Raw genomic sequence first — 22447 nt, forward strand, 5'->3', positions numbered from 1 at the left:
CTTTCATACCATTTCTCAAGTCCCCGTCTTACTGTTTTCAATGAATGTGATTAGTATTCTATTTTCGTCCAGGATTTCTTTTGAATCAGGCTTGAGTGTCATTTACTGCATCTGGGCTTTGCTTCCCTGTTTTAAAGCGATAACACTTGCAGTTCAGGAAACACACTTTTGAAAAAGTATTTCATTTCATCATTTTGGAGAAGTTATGTGTTTGAAAGACCAGGAGGAAGAATGATCTATATTACTCATTGAACTTGCAGCTAGAAAAAAACACCGTCCCACATGGCAGGCTGTCCAGAGCAGTGCATGCAATCTTTGTTTATTTCTTTCATTTATATTTGTTGTAGTTCCACATGTCAAATTTGTATGCCAGAACAAAACGTTTTTTTTCTTTAAAAAATAAATATATATTCATTTCTAATTTTTTCTCTTTCTATCCATCTTTCTTTACAATTTGATTTTGTATTTATTACGGCTATTATTATCATTCCATTTCCAACTTAAGTGTTGTCATGTCAGTTGATGTCTTTGGGAGATAATATTTAACTTAGCATCGTTGTCAAGTACGTTTTTTTGTGATTATTTTTGTGTTGTTTCTTTTGTATGTGCTTATGTGGAAATGTAATAAAGACAATGATACAAAAAATGGCATTATAACACACTAACACAGTGTTTATTCTCGCGCCCATGAAACCTTTTCTGTTAGGAAGCTACGTGAGTGGATTCTATGTAGTGACAAGCTCCTTTACGAGGGGAGCTATGACTGTGGCTCAGGGGTAGAATGGGCCTCAGTGGTTGATCCCAAGCCATTGCAGTCAGCAAGTGTAATGGAGCGTTTCCACTACAGCGCGGAGCGCGGCTTAAGTGTGCCGTGCCGTGCCCGGCCCATTTTTGGTTGCGTTTCCACTAGGCGTAGTTCCGGCTAGTGGGTACCTTTTCACAGTTTTCTGGCTCTCCAAAATCGAGGTTCTTTCCGGGCCAACAACCGGCCTGAGTATGCTAAACTAGTGAGAGAATCGCTGGCAACTACAACAAAATGAACATATTTTACCGTGATTTAATTGTAATACATGTTTCAAAATGATGCTGAAGCAACAACATACTGATACTGGTTAGTAAAAATGTAATGCTTTGACAAGTCTGCAGACAGACGGCAGGCGAAAACCTTTTAAAATGCGTGTTTTCTGAATGGAGATCGGCTAAGCTAATGCAGTATATGCGCAGTCCACACTCACAACAACGGCTTACAGACATAAATAAACCAGCGACTGTATTCGCCATGATACAGGCAGTCTGTGGTTTGTACTTGTTTAACTTTTGTCTAGTTTCTGAACAGATATGAGGAGCTGTGAGCTCTGAAAACAGCTGATTTCGCATTGAAGATGACGTCACGGCTCCGCCTACACTGCGTTACTATCGTTACTGCCCCAGTTCCTAAACTGTAATGGAAACGCAGCATAAAGTGAGCCTGGCCTAACAAGGCCTAACGAGGCCTAGCCATACCGTACTAAGCCGAGCGAGGCCCTGCAGTGGAAATGCGCCACAAGTGTCCTTTGGCAAGATACTTAACCCCATATTGCTCTGAAGGAGTCTCTACGGTATTGTAGTGTTGCTTTGGATACAAGCATCATGTGAATGACAGATAATGTGACTCTATCCCTGGATCAGCTTGTGTAGGAGGTTGGGGTTAAGAGATGATGAAGACCCTCGAGAGCCACATGGAATCTCACTTGGATATCCTTATGGCATATCAAAAACATCTTCTTTTAAAAGAAGATAAGAGTAGAATGGAATGTGATAGTGATTATAAATATCTGACTCAATAGAATCAGCTGGGGAACAATGTGGTTCTTTGATGCTGAGATAATAATAGAGCATTAAATAAAGAACAGGGTTAATGACTCATATGAAGAGCAAAAGCAATTGAAGTTAGAGAGACAATGCTGTGCTTTGTGAATGACAGCAGGGATCACGTCTTCAGTGCCTGAGAGCTATACCTGCATGACTCATGGACGTGATTTGCACTGCATCACCCCCCACCCCCCCCCGAGGGGCTGCTCTTTGTTCAACAGATAGGAAACACCAGGAAGGGGAAGAAAGCATGGCCGTCATGACACTGTTTAGTCAGCCATGCAAGGCCTTAGGGAAATGTATGGGACTCACACTGCAGTCATAAGCACTAGAATGTGACCCGCAGGGTAGGAATGAAGTTTTACAAGGACTATTCATCTGTGGATATTACAAGGCCACGAATAATCAGCAATAGATCCGCATATTAAAAACCCTTCCGCGTTGCCTCAGCCATGCCCTCGTCCTGTGGTATGAGTTTACGATTCATTAAAGGGTGCGAGGTGTCAAGCACAGCCTCGGTCTTGGTGAACTCTTCCTGACACCACGCTGCTGCAGACAGGGCGGACTGTCTCCTACAGCGAAATGCACTTTCATACTCTGCTTGCTTCTCTCACATTGGGATTGATGGGGTCACTGCGATTACAATGTAGCAGGGGGGCATTTGGTGCTCGGCTGGTCGGAACATCATTTATATTGTTACCAGAGCTTGGGATCTGCCAACAGCCCACTGATTAAGGGCGCACAAACATTATAGTGTGGAGAAAATAACAACACCTTCATATATAATGCAATCCTGTACAACACTAATACAGACTGTGCCGAGTTACCACAGTGCTGAAAAACATAGTTGCAGGTTTCACAAGGTTGCACTCATTTCAAGGCGATTGCATTATACTAAAACAGTGTCCCTGCAGCTGTATCTTATCAACATGGGGATACACAGGTTATCGTAATGAAGGGCTGAGGCCCAGACTTCCCTAACTCATTTTAGAATCAGAATTCCCACGAGATAACTGTTTGTTTGTCATGAAAGCAGATTATTTCTTCAAACCAATCAATGATTTGGCTGTCGGATAATCTCATTGATGATCTCTGGCATAATGCTGCTCATCTGTCTGCCTGGAACCTTACGTGTGGTGTCTGACTGTAATATGATACAAATCAGAAATACAATTGAACCTCACTAACAGACCACTGCCCGGCCATCTCGTTTTAAAGGGGCCATATTATGCCCCCCGAATGAATGCCTCGATTTGACTCCTATTACCATGTTACACTCAAGTTTCTATTGGCTCGCGCTTCAACCCATATCACGTGACAGGTGAAGGGACGGGACATTTCCAACACATCTCTGAGCGGTTGACCAATCACAACAGAGCCAGCCAGCTAACCAATCAGAGCAAACTGGGCTCTGGTTTCAGACAGAGGCTGAAAAGAGGTGCTGCAGCACAGGCAGTATGAGAACAAGAAAGAGCTTTTTGAACATTAAAGCATGGAGACATGTCGCAGTAGAGACACTACTAATATGAACCTGAAAAGAGGCATAATAGGGCATCTTTAATCGTTCCTTATTTTTGCTTTTATTTAAAGTGAAATTGCACCATTATGTTCCTTATTTCGTTTCTGGCATGAATATTTAAGAAATGTATTTGAACTTGTAATGGCCTAAACTGATTGTGGTCTGTGTTTACATTGAGTTGGAGCATTTCCCCCTCAGTTAAAAGGGCAAAGTCTAATCGGCTCACATAATGATTTTGAAGAAACATATTGAAATGAATAGCAGACATACATATTGTTCACCTGCCCATTAAAAGAGTACAAGCACAAAGGATTTTGAGTATATTGAAGCATGCCTTTGCAGGTTTGAAATGCAGACTACACAATGCAATGAATGAATATAGAGTCATTAAACTAGAAATCACTTTATAGAACAGAGACAGTCATTTAATAGAACTGGCTGAAATATTCCAAATTTAGAAATTGAACAAATGGGAAAACATTTTTAATTGAAAACGTTTTTTGCTACATTGGTCTACTCTGTTTACCATTAGTGGGGTAGGTCTGAAGGTGTTACGGCCCAGCACCCTGACTGCAACCACTGAACCTTTACAATATATTGACATGCTACAGGCTCAAGTCATAAATAAAAATAGATCACTCACAGACTCGTTGTCCGTCAGGTCAGCCAGAACGAAGCAGCGATACTGCTGCTGGCCCGGGAGGGGTTTGTTGTAGTAGCCGTTGTATTTCTTCTCATCGCCCAGTGTGAAGAGCTCAGGCAGCGTGTCCAGCTTGGCAGCAATGTATGGCTGAAGCAGGTTCTGGCTCTGTCTCTTCTTCCTCTGCAGGCTGCTGTCAGCACCGGGCTCCAGGAGCTGCCACAGGTCGATACAACAGTGCATGAACGAGACGTACACTAATGTTCATTTTATGGGAAGTATTCCCTCACGGTCCTTTCCCAGAATGAATGAGAATGCCATGTATGTGTTCTGTCTTGACATCTAAAGCAGTCATTTTTTAAATAAACGCAAGCAATCAATTCATCAACCTCAATACAAAAATATTAGATTTATAAAAGAGGAAGAAAAACTAAACTAAATATGTTAAGCAGCAAACCTACAATTGAATGAAAACTAAGAATCATACACTGATTTAAGATGCTCTCTGGACAGATGGACGAACGAAAGGGCAGAAGGACAGGCGGACAGTCCTACATAATCTCTACATTTCTAGATGTATTAATAATATATCATGTAAATACTTTATGTTAAGTGTTTATTCTCCAGCTTCATATAGTAAAATCTCATGTTGCCATGATGACCAAAAACAAAAACTCACAAGGTAAAAACAATAAGGGCTGGTAACTGTTAGAATAAAAAAAACTGAACCTTTAACCATAACCTCTCCTTGCCTAACTTTAAACCCAAACCTGACCTTAACCTGCAATTGGAATGGTTTGCCTTTCCGGAAGCTGCTCTTATGAACTTGCTTCCCGAAATAGATGATTTGCTTAAATAAGACTGCAAACAGACCTAATCACCTTTCAACAGTGAAGACACATCCACTCACCTCCTGTATGTCCATGTCTTCAGGGTTTTCCCATCTCCTATGAGAAGTCGGATTGACAGGGACAACAACTATGTAGTACCACCTGAATCAAACAAAGACACAACACCGTTCATATATATATACAATTCATTGTATACAGTACATAGTCTTTAAACACAGCTTTAATGTTATTTATTTCTAACGCTTTTACAGTTTCCTGAAGGACTTTCAGTTCTAGACTTATTAGATTTGTCCTTCTAGGTTATTTCTATAAGTGAAAAGGTCTGGGTTGTGCATTCATACAGATATGGTATTCGTTTTTGTTTAACATCAGCCCCACTTGTCTTTCTACAGATTACTGCTGGGACATTTCTTCAGAGAAGCAAACACTTGAAACACAATTAAGTCTAGGTAATTTGCAGAGCCTGGTATCTTGATCGAGCTGAGGAATAATAAATTGCTGCCTTTGCATTGTGATTCTCCATTCTGAATAGTTGTGGTTTTAAAGCTCACCTCTTAAATAAATTGCTTTCTAGTGTCAGGACACAGCTCAGAGGCAGCACTGGGGTTATTATAAGCGTGGCCGTGCGGATTGTAGGATATAATCATGGTGTTGTTGTGTTGTGGGACTGAATGTTTTGTGAACTTTCGGAACTACTTTGACCGAAAATAACCTTCTGCTGCAGTGGATCATTGGCTGGTGTGAACTGGCTAGAACAGGAAAAGAAGTACACAAACCAGGATTATAATGGCTGCAGACAAGCTTGTGTCTGAGCTATATTGTTTGTTTGAGTCTGACTGTTTTTCAATGAGCGCTAGCCTCCCTGGGCCGCTGTATGCTGAGGATTTCTAAGGTCTTCAAACAGCTCATACACTGATCGATGATGCACAGACTCACATATAACACTATCTCAGGTCACTTCTCTCAGATTCTTAGCTGTGTGAAAGTACTCCAAAGTATAACTTCATACTAATTTAAATAATGGCCTCTGACAGAGAGTTAAAATGTTATAAAATATTGAATTATTGGGTAGTATTATTGATGCAATTCAAAGAAAGTAAATTATAATGTTGCGACTAGTTTATTTGTAACAGTTTAAAAAAAAAAATTGGGATCACATTTATTTTATTTACTAATTTAAAGGTTCCCCATATACACTTTTTTTCATCAATATATTTTAGGTCTCAGATATATACAAACATGTCTCTGAAGTGTTTGGCTCCGAACACCAAACAGATCATTGCAGCATTACCCATAATCCCCTCTGTTTCAGCCCTGTTTCCAAAGTGCTGATTCTCTGTCTGTTACTTTAGATGAAAATAAGGAGCCCCTCCCCACGCCCCCTCTGAGAGACATTTGGTTAGAAAGAACACAAAGGTGCTCTAGGAGGAGATTCAGGTGATAAGGGGGGGGGGGGGGGTGATTGGCTAATGGTTACACAAGCCAAAAAACATTGTGACATCACAAAGTGGCCACAATCTGATCAGCTCATCTTCAGACAGGTTTTTATAGAAATGGATCAGGACAAAAAGTGAGCCAATCGTTTTTCCTGAAACGTTCAGAATCTCTTTCCACAGAGGGGACACATGTGCATGGAGAACACACATGAAAAGGTGGATTTTGCATAATAGGTGACCTAAGGCAGGAACACAGAACCGCATGGCATAATATACTTACATTAACATGTATATGTATACATACCAGGCGAAATACACATGCATATAGCTCCCTTACAAAACAACAAACAATATAAACAGAAACATCACAAGACAAACATAAGACCACAGTAGGCAGAAGGCAGGTCCTGAGTGATGAGGTGCAGAAGACATCTTTAGAGCCATCTGTCATGACAACACAACCAGCACTGACCTGACGGAGACTTCAGCAGGCCCAGTGGACAGGCTGATGGTCACTCTCCCCCCCTCCTCCGCATCCTCTTGGTATAGTGCTGGTTTGATCTGCGGCAGGTCTGGGGCGGTTCTGATGGACACCTGCTGCTGGAGCCCCCCAGCACTGTTCCCCCGGCTCATGAGCACGAAGGAGTAATCTGTGTCTGGCTGCAGCTGAGTGATCAGCTTCCTCTTCAGGTCGCCCTGGACCTCCACACTCTGCTGGTTGTACAGGATCTAAAGCCAGGAAGAAGGGATATTTAACTGACACTGTTTAAAGGATTTCATATAGTTGATGATGTTTGCAACACTGGTTATCTGTGAAACTGCGCCTAATAAGCGCTTTCTTTTTCTTGTAATATGTGTTGCATAGGTCTTTGTGTCTGTAAATGGTCTGCAAAGGCAAACATAGCAAAGTCCACTCAAAAGGAAGATTCCATTACACCTCACTCCCCTCTGCCTGAAACGCCTCGATCAGACACCTTTGTCTACTTCCGTAACATCATGACAGAATTTTTTTGAAACACTCGCGCTTCTATTGACTCCAACACATTGCACCATGTTAACCAATCAGAGCAGACTAATAAAGCACTTTTTTAACCTTAAAGCATGAAAACACGTCACAGGCAGAACATACTTATATGAAACAGAAATGAGCATAATAGGGCCAATTTAAATACTGTGCAATGGAAAGCTGTAATATAAAAGTTGCATATCATCTGCATAGTGATATTTTATTTATTTTCTCCTTCTCTTGAAATATGTATTCCTTTTACATTCGATCTAACATGAACATTGAATCTTTTAGGAGTAGTTGTACATCTTTCCATTTTTTTGTCTTTTGTTAGTATTTATTTGTATATGATAACATAGTTAGTTGATAACAAGTGTACATTAGTTTAATCAATCTTCAATCTGTTGATCAGAGCTGTGAAACTTCTAACTTTGCTGCCTATGTTGTTCTGTACCCTGTGACTCATTGTTTTATGTAACACGCTGCTGTGTAAATAAAGTATGATTGATGTGTTTACACTTATTTATTTGCTGATCCATGCATGGTCATAAACCTTTGTTTTTGCACTTATCAGAGCTGCACAATGCCAACTCTGAGTGACAGCACAGACAGGCCCCTTAACAAATAGTCCGTCATAACTTTCAGCTACTGGCAGAACTTCATTCATTTTCTTTATGATTGATCAAGCAGCTGTTCTCTTGAGGACTACTACAGACAGTATATCAAATGTCCCTTATTCATGTTCAAATATATTTTCAAACTGTATACATGTCTGCATATACAGCTCCTTCACTACAATATATGTTTTATTTTCTAGCATGAAACTATGTTTAAAAATGCATCTTCAAATATCTCAGGTGCCTTTTTGATGATCCATGTTTCTATGATTGTGTCCGAAAGTAGCTTACAAATATGTAAAAGTGTAAATGTATTCCAGAGTTTTGGACCTTTTCTCTAATTGCCCATATGCAGCGGTTCAAGAGTATCAGTAAAAAACAACAATTATGTTAGTTAATTATGTGGCAGGAGCTGATCTTACCTTGAGAGGCACTTGAGATGTGAAGGTTTCTGGCACTTCCCAGGTCAGAAGGACAGAGGTCTTCGTCACAGCCTTCACGCCAAAGTTCTTCGTGAACACTGAGGGAAGGTCTAGATGATTATTAGCTGATTAATTGAGTTGCAGATAATGACTGAGATTATTCAAAGCTGAATATCTGCTTCACAAAAGCAAGAAAACAAGTAATGTTTAGATCAAATATGAGCCAATGGGTTACACTGTGCACTAATGTTCAGCAAAATAAAGTCAACCGTAGATTATTTGGACACTACCCCTGCAGTTCTCAGCTAACCAAGCTTGGAATAATATCATCAACATATAAAAAAGAAAAATATATACAAATGATCTATGTACAACAAGTACATTGTGGTTGACATTTCCCTCAGAAATGAAAATGATATGCTTCCATTACCCACATCATTTGAAGTAACCACGCTTCATGATTTGTGTTGAACTCTATAACAATTCGCCAGCACATTTGAAATATTTCAATATATAGAGTCCAACTGTTTCCTTCAGTAAGCTTCACGCTTACATTCTGCAAAAAGCTGAACACCTTACACACACGGGGCACAGTGTGACTATCTTTTTTATAATTCAAATCTTCCGACAAGACACCTGCATTGCATCCTGACTGACAGCACCAATGGCTGCCTGTTTCTTCTACCCATCAACAACATAATGGCTACTATGTTATTTCATAATATATAGGATCTTGTTTCATTTTTAGGAAATTATATGCCTCTCCCCTGTTTCAACTTGCTGCTGCATTTAAAGAGGACGAGAGGACCTCATTTCATTGGTTGTTAACTGGGGGACCCCTGACCTCCACCCTCTGATTCTGTATTTCTTTACATCTAATTCAGCCTCTCTTCAAGTTGCAATGAGCTGCACTTGAGGTCACCCAACTGTTCAAATGTGCGTCTCTACCTAAATATTATTTTCTTTGCGTCCTTTTTCAGGAAAATCGAGAACTCATTGTCTTTGGTCACATGTTACAACAGCATCCTGTCTGCAAGCACAATGCAGCCCATACACTGTAGGTAGCCTGTGGTTCTCACCTGGCATGGACAAGGACATGGTCCGACTCTGAATGCTGGGGCTGATGGGTCCCCCCCCCTTGCTGTTGAAAGCTTGGACTCTGATATCGTAGGTGGTGTCTGGCTGCAACCCTTGGACGGTCATCTCTGTTGCCGTGGTACTGTTGTGTTGTTATTGAGGATATTGATATCTCGATAAACCACCACATATGTGACAATCTTCCCGTTCCTCTCGGCCAGAGGAGGGGGCTCCCAGGACAGCTTGGTGGAGGTGGCGGTCAGGCCCACCACACTCAGGTTCTGGGGGTAGCTGCTGGGAATGTCCTCGGGGGTGCTGATCTCCTTCACATACTCCTCCCCGTTGCCTGCCCGGTTCTTGGCGCACAGTTTGAAGATGTAGGTGGCTCCCTTGTGGAGACCGGTGACTGTGAAGTGATCATCTGCCTTTTTGAAGTCTTTGATGGTGAAAGCCTCCTCCTCTGCTCTCTTGTATTGCAGCTGGTACCCCACATGCTCCCCCACCATCTCCTTTGGAGGCTGCCACTGGATAAGGGCAGTGTTCCCTATGGTGGTGCTGATCATCATAGTGGGCTTGCCAGGCACTGGAAGACATTAACATATCTTGATTACTCTCTAAACTTTACTCAGTTCAATGATGCAGAAAGTTTAACTCCCACACGTCATTTGGTGGTAAGTAACACATCTGTTCTTAAACCGTAACCCCTAAACTTTCAGGGGTGTCAAACTCAAGGCCCGGGGGCCAAATCCGGCCCGCGACTTCATTTGATGTGGCCCGCAAGAGCTTGCAAAGAATATAATACTACAGTTACATGAAGAGAGAATTATTTGCCCTGGACTTCTGCTTTCAGACGTAGTTAATTACTAAGTTATTACCCTATCCGATAATAATCCAATGCAGAGGCAATAATGTAATATATAATACATTATTTTGTATATATTATATATTTATACATGTATATTTATATGGTTACAACCGGCCCTTTGAGTGCAACCATAATGCTAATGTGGCCCGCGATGAATTTGAGTTTGACACCCCTGCTTTAGAGCATACCCAATATTCTTTGCCTTAGCCCTTAGCCCTTACCCCGACCCCACCATAACTATAGTTTTGGCACATCATGAAACGGTCACACAGTTTTTTGTAATGATTTTAAAATAGCTGTCCATAATCTCCCCAAATGAAAAATGGTTACTCGTACAATAATCAGAAACATTTAAAGATTCTGTTTGAATGCTTTGTTATTTCCCAGAACTTTGAAGCCTCATTCTGAGACTAAATGGATGTTATCCAGTAGGCTCAGCAAATTACCCACAATCCTCAGTCCTCTGCAATGCCATCCGTCTCTTTTTTCTGTCTTTTCTCCCCAAAGTTCAGCATCCCTCCCACATCAGAAGCCGATTCCAGCATCTGAGCCATTCTGTCTTCAATGATTGCAGCATTTCACGCCTTCTCATAGACGTCTATGCATTTCCCTCAGGTGCCCCCCCCCCCCAGCAAAGCAAACTTATCCCCCCATTAAGATCCCTCTTTTTTCTCTCTCCACCTCTCACTCTCCTCCTCACCTCTCTGTCTCTCCCTCAGGGCTCTACATTCAGAGGAAGCTCCTTCTTCCTCTGCTGTAAGGGATCATACTGTTTATCTGGCTCTTTTCTTTCATACCATTTCTCAAGTCCCCGTCTTACTGTTTTCAATGAATGTGATTAGTATTCTATTTTCGTCCAGGATTTCTTTTGAATCAGGCTTGAGTGTCATTTACTGCATCTGGGCTTTGCTTCCCTGTTTTAAAGCGATAACACTTGCAGTTCAGGAAACACACTTTTGAAAAAGTATTTCATTTCATCATTTTGGAGAAGTTATGTGTTTGAAAGACCAGGAGGAAGAATGATCTATATTACTCATTGAACTTGCAGCTAGAAAAAAACACCGTCCCACATGGCAGGCTGTCCAGAGCAGTGCATGCAATCTTTGTTTATTTCTTTCATTTATATTTGTTGTAGTTCCACATGTCAAATTTGTATGCCAGAACAAAACGTTTTTTTTCTTTAAAAATAAATATATATTCATTTCTAATTTTTCTCTTTCTATCCATCTTTCTTTACAATTTGATTTTGTATTTATTACGGCTATTATTATCATTCCATTTCCAACTTAAGTGTTGTCATGTCAGTTGATGTCTTTGGGAGATAATATTTAACTTAGCATCGTTGTCAAGTACGTTTTTTTGTGATTATTTTTGTGTTGTTTCTTTTGTATGTGCTTATGTGGAAATGTAATAAAGACAATGATACAAAAAATGGCATTATAACACACTAACACAGTGTTTATTCTCGCGCCCATGAAACCTTTTCTGTTAGGAAGCTACGTGAGTGGATTCTATGTAGTGACAAGCTCCTTTACGAGGGGAGCTATGACTGTGGCTCAGGGGTAGAATGGGCCTCAGTGGTTGATCCCAAGCCATTGCAGTCAGCAAGTGTAATGGAGCGTTTCCACTACAGCGCGGAGCGCGGCTTAAGTGTGCCGTGCCGTGCCCGGCCCATTTTTGGTTGCGTTTCCACTAGGCGTAGTTCCGGCTAGTGGGTACCTTTTCACAGTTTTCTGGCTCTCCAAAATCGAGGTTCTTTCCGGGCCAACAACCGGCCTGAGTATGCTAAACTAGTGAGAGAATCGCTGGCAACTACAACAAAATGAACATATTTTACCGTGATTTAATTGTAATACATGTTTCAAAATGATGCTGAAGCAACAACATACTGATACTGGTTAGTAAAAATGTAATGCTTTGACAAGTCTGCAGACAGACGGCAGGCGAAAACCTTTTAAAATGCGTGTTTTCTGAATGGAGATCGGCTAAGCTAATGCAGTATATGCGCAGTCCACACTCACAACAACGGCTTACAGACATAAATAAACCAGCGACTGTATTCGCCATGATACAGGCAGTCTGTGGTTTGTACTTGTTTAACTTTTGTCTAGTTTCTGAACAGATATGAGGAGCTGTGAGCTCTGAAAACAGCTGATTTCGCATTGAAGATGACGTCACGGCTCCGCCTACACTGCGTTACTATCGTTACTGCCCCAGTTCCTAAACTGTAATGGAAACGCAGCATAAAGTGAGCCTGGCCTAACAAGGCCTAACGAGGCCTAGCCATACCGTACTAAGCCGAGCGAGGCCCTGCAGTGGAAATGCGCCACAAGTGTCCTTTGGCAAGATACTTAACCCCATATTGCTCTGAAGGAGTCTCTACGGTATTGTAGTGTTGCTTTGGATACAAGCATCATGTGAATGACAGATAATGTGACTCTATCCCTGGATCAGCTTGTGTAGGAGGTTGGGGTTAAGAGATGATGAAGACCCTCGAGAGCCACATGGAATCTCACTTGGATATCCTTATGGCATATCAAAAACATCTTCTTTTAAAAGAAGATAAGAGTAGAATGGAATGTGATAGTGATTATAAATATCTGACTCAATAGAATCAGCTGGGGAACAATGTGGTTCTTTGATGCTGAGATAATAATAGAGCATTAAATAAAGAACAGGGTTAATGACTCATATGAAGAGCAAAAGCAATTGAAGTTAGAGAGACAATGCTGTGCTTTGTGAATGACAGCAGGGATCACGTCTTCAGTGCCTGAGAGCTATACCTGCATGACTCATGGACGTGATTTGCACTGCATCACCCCCCACCCCCCCCCGAGGGGCTGCTCTTTGTTCAACAGATAGGAAACACCAGGAAGGGGAAGAAAGCATGGCCGTCATGACACTGTTTAGTCAGCCATGCAAGGCCTTAGGGAAATGTATGGGACTCACACTGCAGTCATAAGCACTAGAATGTGACCCGCAGGGTAGGAATGAAGTTTTACAAGGACTATTCATCTGTGGATATTACAAGGCCACGAATAATCAGCAATAGATCCGCATATTAAAAACCCTTCCGCGTTGCCTCAGCCATGCCCTCGTCCTGTGGTATGAGTTTACGATTCATTAAAGGGTGCGAGGTGTCAAGCACAGCCTCGGTCTTGGTGAACTCTTCCTGACACCACGCTGCTGCAGACAGGGCGGACTGTCTCCTACAGCGAAATGCACTTTCATACTCTGCTTGCTTCTCTCACATTGGGATTGATGGGGTCACTGCGATTACAATGTAGCAGGGGGGCATTTGGTGCTCGGCTGGTCGGAACATCATTTATATTGTTACCAGAGCTTGGGATCTGCCAACAGCCCACTGATTAAGGGCGCACAAACATTATAGTGTGGAGAAAATAACAACACCTTCATATATAATGCAATCCTGTACAACACTAATACAGACTGTGCCGAGTTACCACAGTGTTGAAAAACATAGTTGCAGGTTTCACAAGGTTGCACTCATTTCAAGGCGATTGCATTATACTAAAACAGTGTCCCTGCAGCTGTATCTTATCAACATGGGGATACACAGGTTATCGTAATGAAGGGCTGAGGCCCAGACTTCCCTAACTCATTTTAGAATCAGAATTCCCACGAGATAACTGTTTGTTTGTCATGAAAGCAGATTATTTCTTCAAACCAATCAATGATTTGGCTGTCGGATAATCTCATTGATGATCTCTGGCATAATGCTGCTCATCTGTCTGCCTGGAACCTTACGTGTGGTGTCTGACTGTAATATGATACAAATCAGAAATACAATTGAACCTCACTAACAGACCACTGCCCGGCCATCTCGTTTTAAAGGGGCCATATTATGCCCCCCGAATGAATGCCTCGATTTGACTCCTATTACCATGTTACACTCAAGTTTCTATTGGCTCGCGCTTCAACCCATATCACGTGACAGGTGAAGGGACGGGACATTTCCAACACATCTCTGAGCGGTTGACCAATCACAACAGAGCCAGCCAGCTAACCAATCAGAGCAAACTGGGCTCTGGTTTCAGACAGAGGCTGAAAAGAGGTGCTGCAGCACAGGCAGTATGAGAACAAGAAAGAGCTTTTTGAAACATTAAAGCATGGAGACATGTCGCAGTAGAGACACTACTAATATGACCTGAAAGAGGCATAATAGGGCATCTTTAATCGTTCCTTATTTTTGCTTTTATTTAAAGTGAAATTGCACCATTATGTTCCTTATTTCGTTTCTGGCATGAATATTTAAGAAATGTATTTGAAACTTGTAATGGCCTAAACTGATTGTGGTCTGTGTTTACATTGAGTTGGAGCATTTCCCCCTCAGTTAAAAGGGCAAAGTCTAATCGGCTCACATAATGATTTTGAAGAAACATATTGAATGAATAGCAGACATACATATTGTTCACCTGCCCATTAAAAGAGTACAAGCACAAAGGATTTTGAGTATATTGAAGCATGCCTTTGCAGGTTTGAAATGCAGACTACACAATGCAATGAATGAATATAGAGTCATTAAACTAGAAATCACTTTATAGAACAGAGACAGTCATTTAATAGAACTGGCTGAAATATTCCAAATTTAGAAATTGAACAAATGGGAAAACATTTTTAATTGAAAACGTTTTTGCTACATTGGTCTACTCTGTTTACCATTAGTGGGGTAGGTCTGAAGGTGTTACGGCCCAGCACCCTGACTGCAACCACTGAACCTTTACAATATATTGACATGCTACAGGCTCAAGTCATAAATAAAAATAGATCACTCACAGACTCGTTGTCCGTCAGGTCAGCCAGAACGAAGCAGCGATACTGCTGCTGGCCCGGGAGGGGTTTGTTGTAGTAGCCGTTGTATTTCTTCTCATCGCCCAGTGTGAAGAGCTCAGGCAGCGTGTCCAGCTTGGCAGCAATGTATGGCTGAAGCAGGTTCTGGCTCTGTCTCTTCTTCCTCTGCAGGCTGCTGTCAGCACCGGGCTCCAGGAGCTGCCACAGGTCGATACAACAGTGCATGAACGAGACGTACACTAATGTTCATTTTATGGGAAGTATTCCCTCACGGTCCTTTCCCAGAATGAATGAGAATGCCATGTATGTGTTCTGTCTTGACATCTAAAGCAGTCATTTTTTAAATAAACGCAAGCAATCAATTCATCAACCTCAATACAAAATATTAGATTTATAAAAGAGGAAGAAAAACTAAACTAAATATGTTAAGCAGCAAACCTACAATTGAATGAAAACTAAGAATCATACACTGATTTAAGATGCTCTCTGGACAGATGACGAACGAAAGGCAGAAGGACAGGCGGACAGTCCTACATAATCTCTACATTTCTAGATGTATTAATAATATATCATGTAAATACTTTATGTTAAGTGTTTATTCTCCAGCTTCATATAGTAAAATCTCATGTTGCCATGATGACCAAAAACAAAAAACTCACAAGGTAAAAACAATAAGGCTGGTAACTGTTAGAATAAAAAAAACTGAACCTTTAACCATAACCTCTCCTTGCCTAACTTTAAACCCAAACCTGACCTTAACCTGCAATTGGAATGGTTTGCCTTTCCGGAAGCTGCTCTTATGAACTTGCTTCCCGAAATAGATGATTTGCTTAAATAAGACTGCAAACAGACCTAATCACCTTTCAACAGTGAAGACACATCCACTCACCTCCTGTATGTCCATGTCTTCAGGGTTTTCCCATCTCCTATGAGAAGTCGGATTGACAGGGACAACAACTATGTAGTACCACCTGAATCAAACAAAGACACAACACCGTTCATATATATATACAATTCATTGTATACAGTACATAGTCTTTAAACACAGCTTTAATGTTATTTATTTCTAACGCTTTACAGTTTCCTGAAGGACTTTCAGTTCTAGACTTATTAGATTTGTCCTTCTAGGTTATTTCTATAAGTGAAAAGGTCTGGGTTGTGCATTCATACAGATATGGTATTCGTTTTTGTTTAACATCAGCCCCACTTGTCTTTCTACAGATTACTGCTGGGACATTTCTTCAGAGAAGCAAACACTTGAAACACAATTAAGTCTAGGTAATTTGCAGAGCCTGGTATCTTGATCGAGCTGAGGAATAATAAATTGCTGCCTTTGCATTGTGATTCTCCATTCTGAATAGTTGTGGTTTTAAAGCTCACCTCTTAAATAAATTGCTTTCTAGTGTCAGGACACAGCTCAGAGGCAGCACTGGGGTTATTATAAGCGTGGCCGTGCGGATTGTAGGATATAATCATGGTGTTGTTGTGTTGTGGGACTGAATGTTTTGTGAACTTTCGGAACTACTTTGACCGAAAATAACCTTCTGCTGCAGTGGATCATTGGCTGGTGTGAACTGGCTAGAACAGGAAAAGAAGTACACAAACCAGGATTATAATGGCTGCAGACAAGCTTGTGTCTGAGCTATATTGTTTGTTTGAGTCTGACTGTTTTTCAATGAGCGCTAGCCTCCCTGGGCCGCTGTATGCTGAGGATTTCTAAGGTCTTCAAACAGCTCATACACTGATCGATGATGCACAGACTCACATATAACACTATCTCAGGTCACTTCTCTCAGATTCTTAGCTGTGTGAAAGTACTCCAAAGTATAACTTCATACTATTTAAATAATGGCCTCTGACAGAGAGTTAAAATGTTTATAAAATATTGAATTATGGGTAGTATTATTGATGCAATTCAAAGAAAGTAAATTATAATGTTGCGACTAGTTTATTTGTAACAGTTTAAAAAAAAAAATTGGGATCACATTTATTTTATTTACTAATTTAAAGGTTCCCATATACACTTTTTTTCATCAATATATTTTAGGTCTCAGATATATACAAACATGTCTCTGAAGTGTTTGGCTCCGAACACCAAACAGATCATTGCAGCATTACCCATAATCCCCTCTGTTTCAGCCCTGTTTCCAAAGTGCTGATTCTCTGTCTGTTACTTTAGATGAAAATAAGGAGCCCCTCCCCACGCCCCCTCTGAGAGACATTTGGTTAGAAAGAACACAAAGGTGCTCTAGGAGGAGATTCAGGTGATAAGGGGGGGGGGGGGGGTGATTGGCTAATGGTTACACAAGCCAAAAAACATTGTGACATCACAAAGTGGCCACAATCTGATCAGCTCATCTTCAGACAGGTTTTTATAGAAATGGATCAGGACAAAAAGTGAGCCAATCGTTTTTCCTGAAACGTTCAGAATCTCTTTCCACAGAGGGGACACATGTGCATGGAGAACACACATGAAAAGGTGGATTTTGCATAATAGGTGACCTAAGGCAGGAACACAGAACCGCATGGCATAATATACTTACATTAACATGTATATGTATACATACCAGGCGAAATACACATGCATATAGCTCCCTTACAAAACAACAAACAATATAAACAGAAACATCACAAGACAAACATAAGACCACAGTAGGCAGAAGGCAGGTCCTGAGTGATGAGGTGCAGAAGACATCTTTAGAGCCATCTGTCATGACAACACAACCAGCACTGACCTGACGGAGACTTCAGCAGGCCCAGTGGACAGGCTGATGGTCACTCTCCCCCCCTCCTCCGCATCCTCTTGGTATAGTGCTGGTTTGATCTGCGGCAGGTCTGGGGCGGTTCTGATGGACACCTGCTGCTGGAGCCCCCCAGCACTGTTCCCCCGGCTCATGAGCACGAAGGAGTAATCTGTGTCTGGCTGCAGCTGAGTGATCAGCTTCCTCTTCAGGTCGCCCTGGACCTCCACACTCTGCTGGTTGTACAGGATCTAAAGCCAGGAAGAAGGGATATTTAACTGACACTGTTTAAAGGATTTCATATAGTTGATGATGTTTGCAACACTGGTTATCTGTGAAACTGCGCCTAATAAGCGCTTTCTTTTTCTTGTAATATGTGTTGCATAGGTCTTTGTGTCTGTAAATGGTCTGCAAAGGCAAACATAGCAAAGTCCACTCAAAAGGAAGATTCCATTACACCTCACTCCCCTCTGCCTGAAACGCCTCGATCAGACACCTTTGTCTACTTCCGTAACATCATGACAGAATTTTTTTGAAACACTCGCGCTTCTATTGACTCCAACACATTGCACCATGTTAACCAATCAGAGCAGACTAATAAAGCACTTTTTTAACCTTAAAGCATGAAAACACGTCACAGGCAGAACATACTTATATGAAACAGAAATGAGCATAATAGGGCCAATTTAAATACTGTGCAATGGAAAGCTGTAATATAAAAGTTGCATATCATCTGCATAGTGATATTTTATTTATTTTCTCCTTCTCTTGAAATATGTATTCCTTTTACATTCGATCTAACATGAACATTGAATCTTTTAGGAGTAGTTGTACATCTTTCCATTTTTTTGTCTTTTGTTAGTATTTATTTGTATATGATAACATAGTTAGTTGATAACAAGTGTACATTAGTTTAATCAATCTTCAATCTGTTGATCAGAGCTGTGAAACTTCTAACTTTGCTGCCTATGTTGTTCTGTACCCTGTGACTCATTGTTTTATGTAACACGCTGCTGTGTAAATAAAGTATGATTGATGTGTTTACACTTATTTATTTGCTGATCCATGCATGGTCATAAACCTTTGTTTTTGCACTTATCAGAGCTGCACAATGCCAACTCTGAGTGACAGCACAGACAGGCCCCTTAACAAATAGTCCGTCATAACTTTCAGCTACTGGCAGAACTTCATTCATTTTCTTTATGATTGATCAAGCAGCTGTTCTCTTGAGGACTACTACAGACAGTATATCAAATGTCCCTTATTCATGTTCAAAATATATTTTCAAACTGTATACATGTCTGCATATACAGCTCCTTCACTACAATATATGTTTTATTTTCTAGCATGAAACTATGTTTAAAAATGCATCTTCAAATATCTCAGGTGCCTTTTTGATGATCCATGTTTCTATGATTGTGTCCGAAAGTAGCTTACAAATATGTAAAAGTGTAAATGTATTCCAGAGTTTTGGACCTTTTCTCTAATTGCCCATATGCAGCGGTTCAAGAGTATCAGTAAAAAACAACAATTATGTTAGTTAATTATGTGGCAGGAGCTGATCTTACCTTGAGAGGCACTTGAGATGTGAAGGTTTCTGGCACTTCCCAGGTCAGAAGGACAGAGGTCTTCGTCACAGCCTTCACGCCAAAGTTCTTCGTGAACACTGAGGGAAGGTCTAGATGATTATTAGCTGATTAATTGAGTTGCAGATAATGACTGAGATTATTCAAAGCTGAATATCTGCTTCACAAAAGCAAGAAAACAAAGTAATGTTTAGATCAAATATGAGCCAATGGGTACACTGTGCACTAATGTTCAGCAAAATAAAGTCAACCGTAGATTATTTGGACACTACCCCTGCAGTTCTCAGCTAACCAAGCTTGGAATAATATCATCAAACATATAAAAAAGAAAAATATATACAAATGATCTATGTACAACAAGTACATTGTGGTTGACATTTCCCTCAGAAATGAAAATGATATGCTTCCATTACCCAACATCATTTGAAGTAACCAACGCTTCATGATTTGTGTTGAACTCTATAACAATTCGCCAGCACATTTGAAATATTTCAATATATAGAGTCCAACTGTTTCCTTCAGTAAGCTTCACGCTTACATTTCTGCAAAAAGCTGAACACCTTACACACACGGGGCACAGTGTGACTATCTTTTTTATAATTCAAATCTTCCGACAAGACACCTGCATTGCATCCTGACTGACAGCACCAATGGCTGCCTGTTTCTTCTACCATCAACAACATAATGGCTACTATGTTATTTCATAATATATAGGATCTTGTTTCATTTTTAGGAAATTATATGCCTCTCCCCTGTTTCACTTGCTGCTGCATTTAAAGAGGACGAGAGGACCTCATTTCATTGGTTGTTAACTGGGGACCCCTGACTCCACCCTCTGATTCTGTATTTCTTTACATCTAATTCAGCCTCTCTTTCAAGTTGCAATGAGCTGCACTTGAGGTCACCCAACTGTTCAAATGTGCGTCTCTACCTAAATATTATTTTCTTTGCGTCCTTTTTCAGGAAAATCGAGAACTCATTGTCTTTGGTCACATGTTACAACAGCATCCTGTCTGCAAGCACAATGCAGCCCATACACTGTAGGTAGCCTGTGGTTCTCACCTGGCATGGACAAGGACATGGTCCGACTCTGAATGCTGGGGCTGATGGGTCCCCCCCCCTTGCTGTTGAAAGCTTGGACTCTGATATCGTAGGTGGTGTCTGGCTGCAACCCTTGGACGGTCATCTCTGTTGCCGTGGTACTGTTGGTGTTGTTATTGAGGATATTGATATCTCGATAAACCACCACATATGTGACAATCTTCCCGTTCCTCTCGGCCAGAGGAGGGGGCTCCCAGGACAGCTTGGTGGAGGTGGCGGTCAGGCCCACCACACTCAGGTTCTGGGGGTAGCTGCTGGGAATGTCCTCGGGGGTGCTGATCTCCTTCACATACTCCTCCCCGTTGCCTGCCCGGTTCTTGGCGCACAGTTTGAAGATGTAGGTGGCTCCCTTGTGGAGACCGGTGACTGTGAAGTGATCATCTGCCTTTTTGAAGTCTTTGATGGTGAAAGCCTCCTCCTCTGCTCTCTTGTATTGCAGCTGGTACCCCACATGCTCCCCCACCATCTCCTTTGGAGGCTGCCACTGGATAAGGGCAGTGTTCCCTATGGTGGTGCTGATCATCATAGTGGGCTTGCCAGGCACTGGAAGACATTAACATATCTTGATTACTCTCTAAACTTTACTCAGTTCAATGATGCAGAAAGTTTAACTCCCACACGTCATTTGGTGGTAAGTAACACATCTGTTCTTAAACCGTAACCCCTAAACTTTCAGGGGTGTCAAACTCAAGGCCCGGGGGCCAAATCCGGCCCGCGACTTCATTTGATGTGGCCCGCAAGAGCTTGCAAAGAATATAATACTACAGTTACATGAAGAGAGAATTATTTGCCCTGGACTTCTGCTTTCAGACGTAGTTAATTACTAAGTTATTACCCTATCCGATAATAATCCAATGCAGAGGCAATAATGTAATATATAATACATTATTTTGTATATATTATATATTTATACATGTATATTTATATGGTTACAACCGGCCCTTTGAGTGCAACCATAATGCTAATGTGGCCCGCGATGAATTTGAGTTTGACACCCCTGCTTTAGAGCATACCCAATATTCTTTGCCTTAGCCCTTAGCCCTTACCCCGACCCCACCATAACTATAGTTTTGGCACATCATGAAACGGTCACACAGTTTTTTGTAATGATTTTAAAATAGCTGACACTACTGTCATGTTGATTGATCGGTGAGATCAAAAACGTCCTTTTGGATCGCTGGTAATGTCACTTACAGACTAATTTGTAAGAAACCAAGAAGTTCATCAAGGTTGTGAACTATGTTAAATAGGCAGACTATGATATTCCTTCTCTTGAAATGACATACAGTAGTGGAGAAAGCAATCCCTTAAAATGGCTTTTGTGTTTACCCAAGGTCGAACTATGAACAACCATTTGTTTCTGTCTTGCAATCATCTCTAGAAATAATGGTCTGAATGTCTGAACTTTAAACAATTGAAGGCATTCGTTTGGCTGTACACGCTTAATGTTAGAGGCTGGCGGCATCAGAGGGTGAAGTCAATATCTTCCTTTATGAACAGATAACAATCTTTGGTAGGCTACATATGACTTACATTTTTGGTGACTTGTGTCTTTATATTCATAATAACAGAAATGCATAAACATTGATGTTGGATTTTTTATTTATTGTCATTCCGCCTAAAGTTCCTGTGTGTTTAGATGACATACCTTACCAAAAGGTATTGATGACATGTTTTTTTCTTTGAATGCAATAATTGTCTGAACAACATTCTGATAATCCTTTCAGGAGATAAGTGTGATAAGTTAGACACAGTTTTCAATGAGAATCCTCCATTTTTACTCATTTCGGTTTCGGGGAGGGTTTAAACCAAAACACACATTTGAAGTTCGCTCAGTTGTGATTAATGTGTTGCTAAAACATGAAGATGAGCTAAAGACATACATTTCAACTGGAAACAAATGTATTTTGTATGGTGGATGTA

The 22447-nt window shown here is 41.0% G+C and overlaps 1 protein-coding gene across 1 annotated transcript in view; it reads right to left on the reverse strand.

Moving 5' to 3' along the window:
• The window catches only part of ptprfa (protein tyrosine phosphatase receptor type Fa), a 347360-nt gene that overhangs the window by 45386 nt on the left and 279527 nt on the right, over positions 1-22447 (reverse strand). Inside the window, 6 exon segments of the mRNA XM_071202945.1 lie at positions 4014-4226; positions 4921-5002; positions 9945-9974; positions 17862-18088; positions 19406-19503; positions 20486-21067. Coding sequence (XP_071059046.1) covers positions 4014-4226; positions 4921-5002; positions 9945-9974; positions 17862-18088; positions 19406-19503; positions 20486-21067 — 1232 coding nt within the window.

Source organism: Pseudochaenichthys georgianus, chromosome 4 (genome assembly GCF_902827115.2).
Source record: "Pseudochaenichthys georgianus chromosome 4, fPseGeo1.2, whole genome shotgun sequence".
Taxonomy (NCBI): domain Eukaryota; kingdom Metazoa; phylum Chordata; class Actinopteri; order Perciformes; family Channichthyidae; genus Pseudochaenichthys; species Pseudochaenichthys georgianus.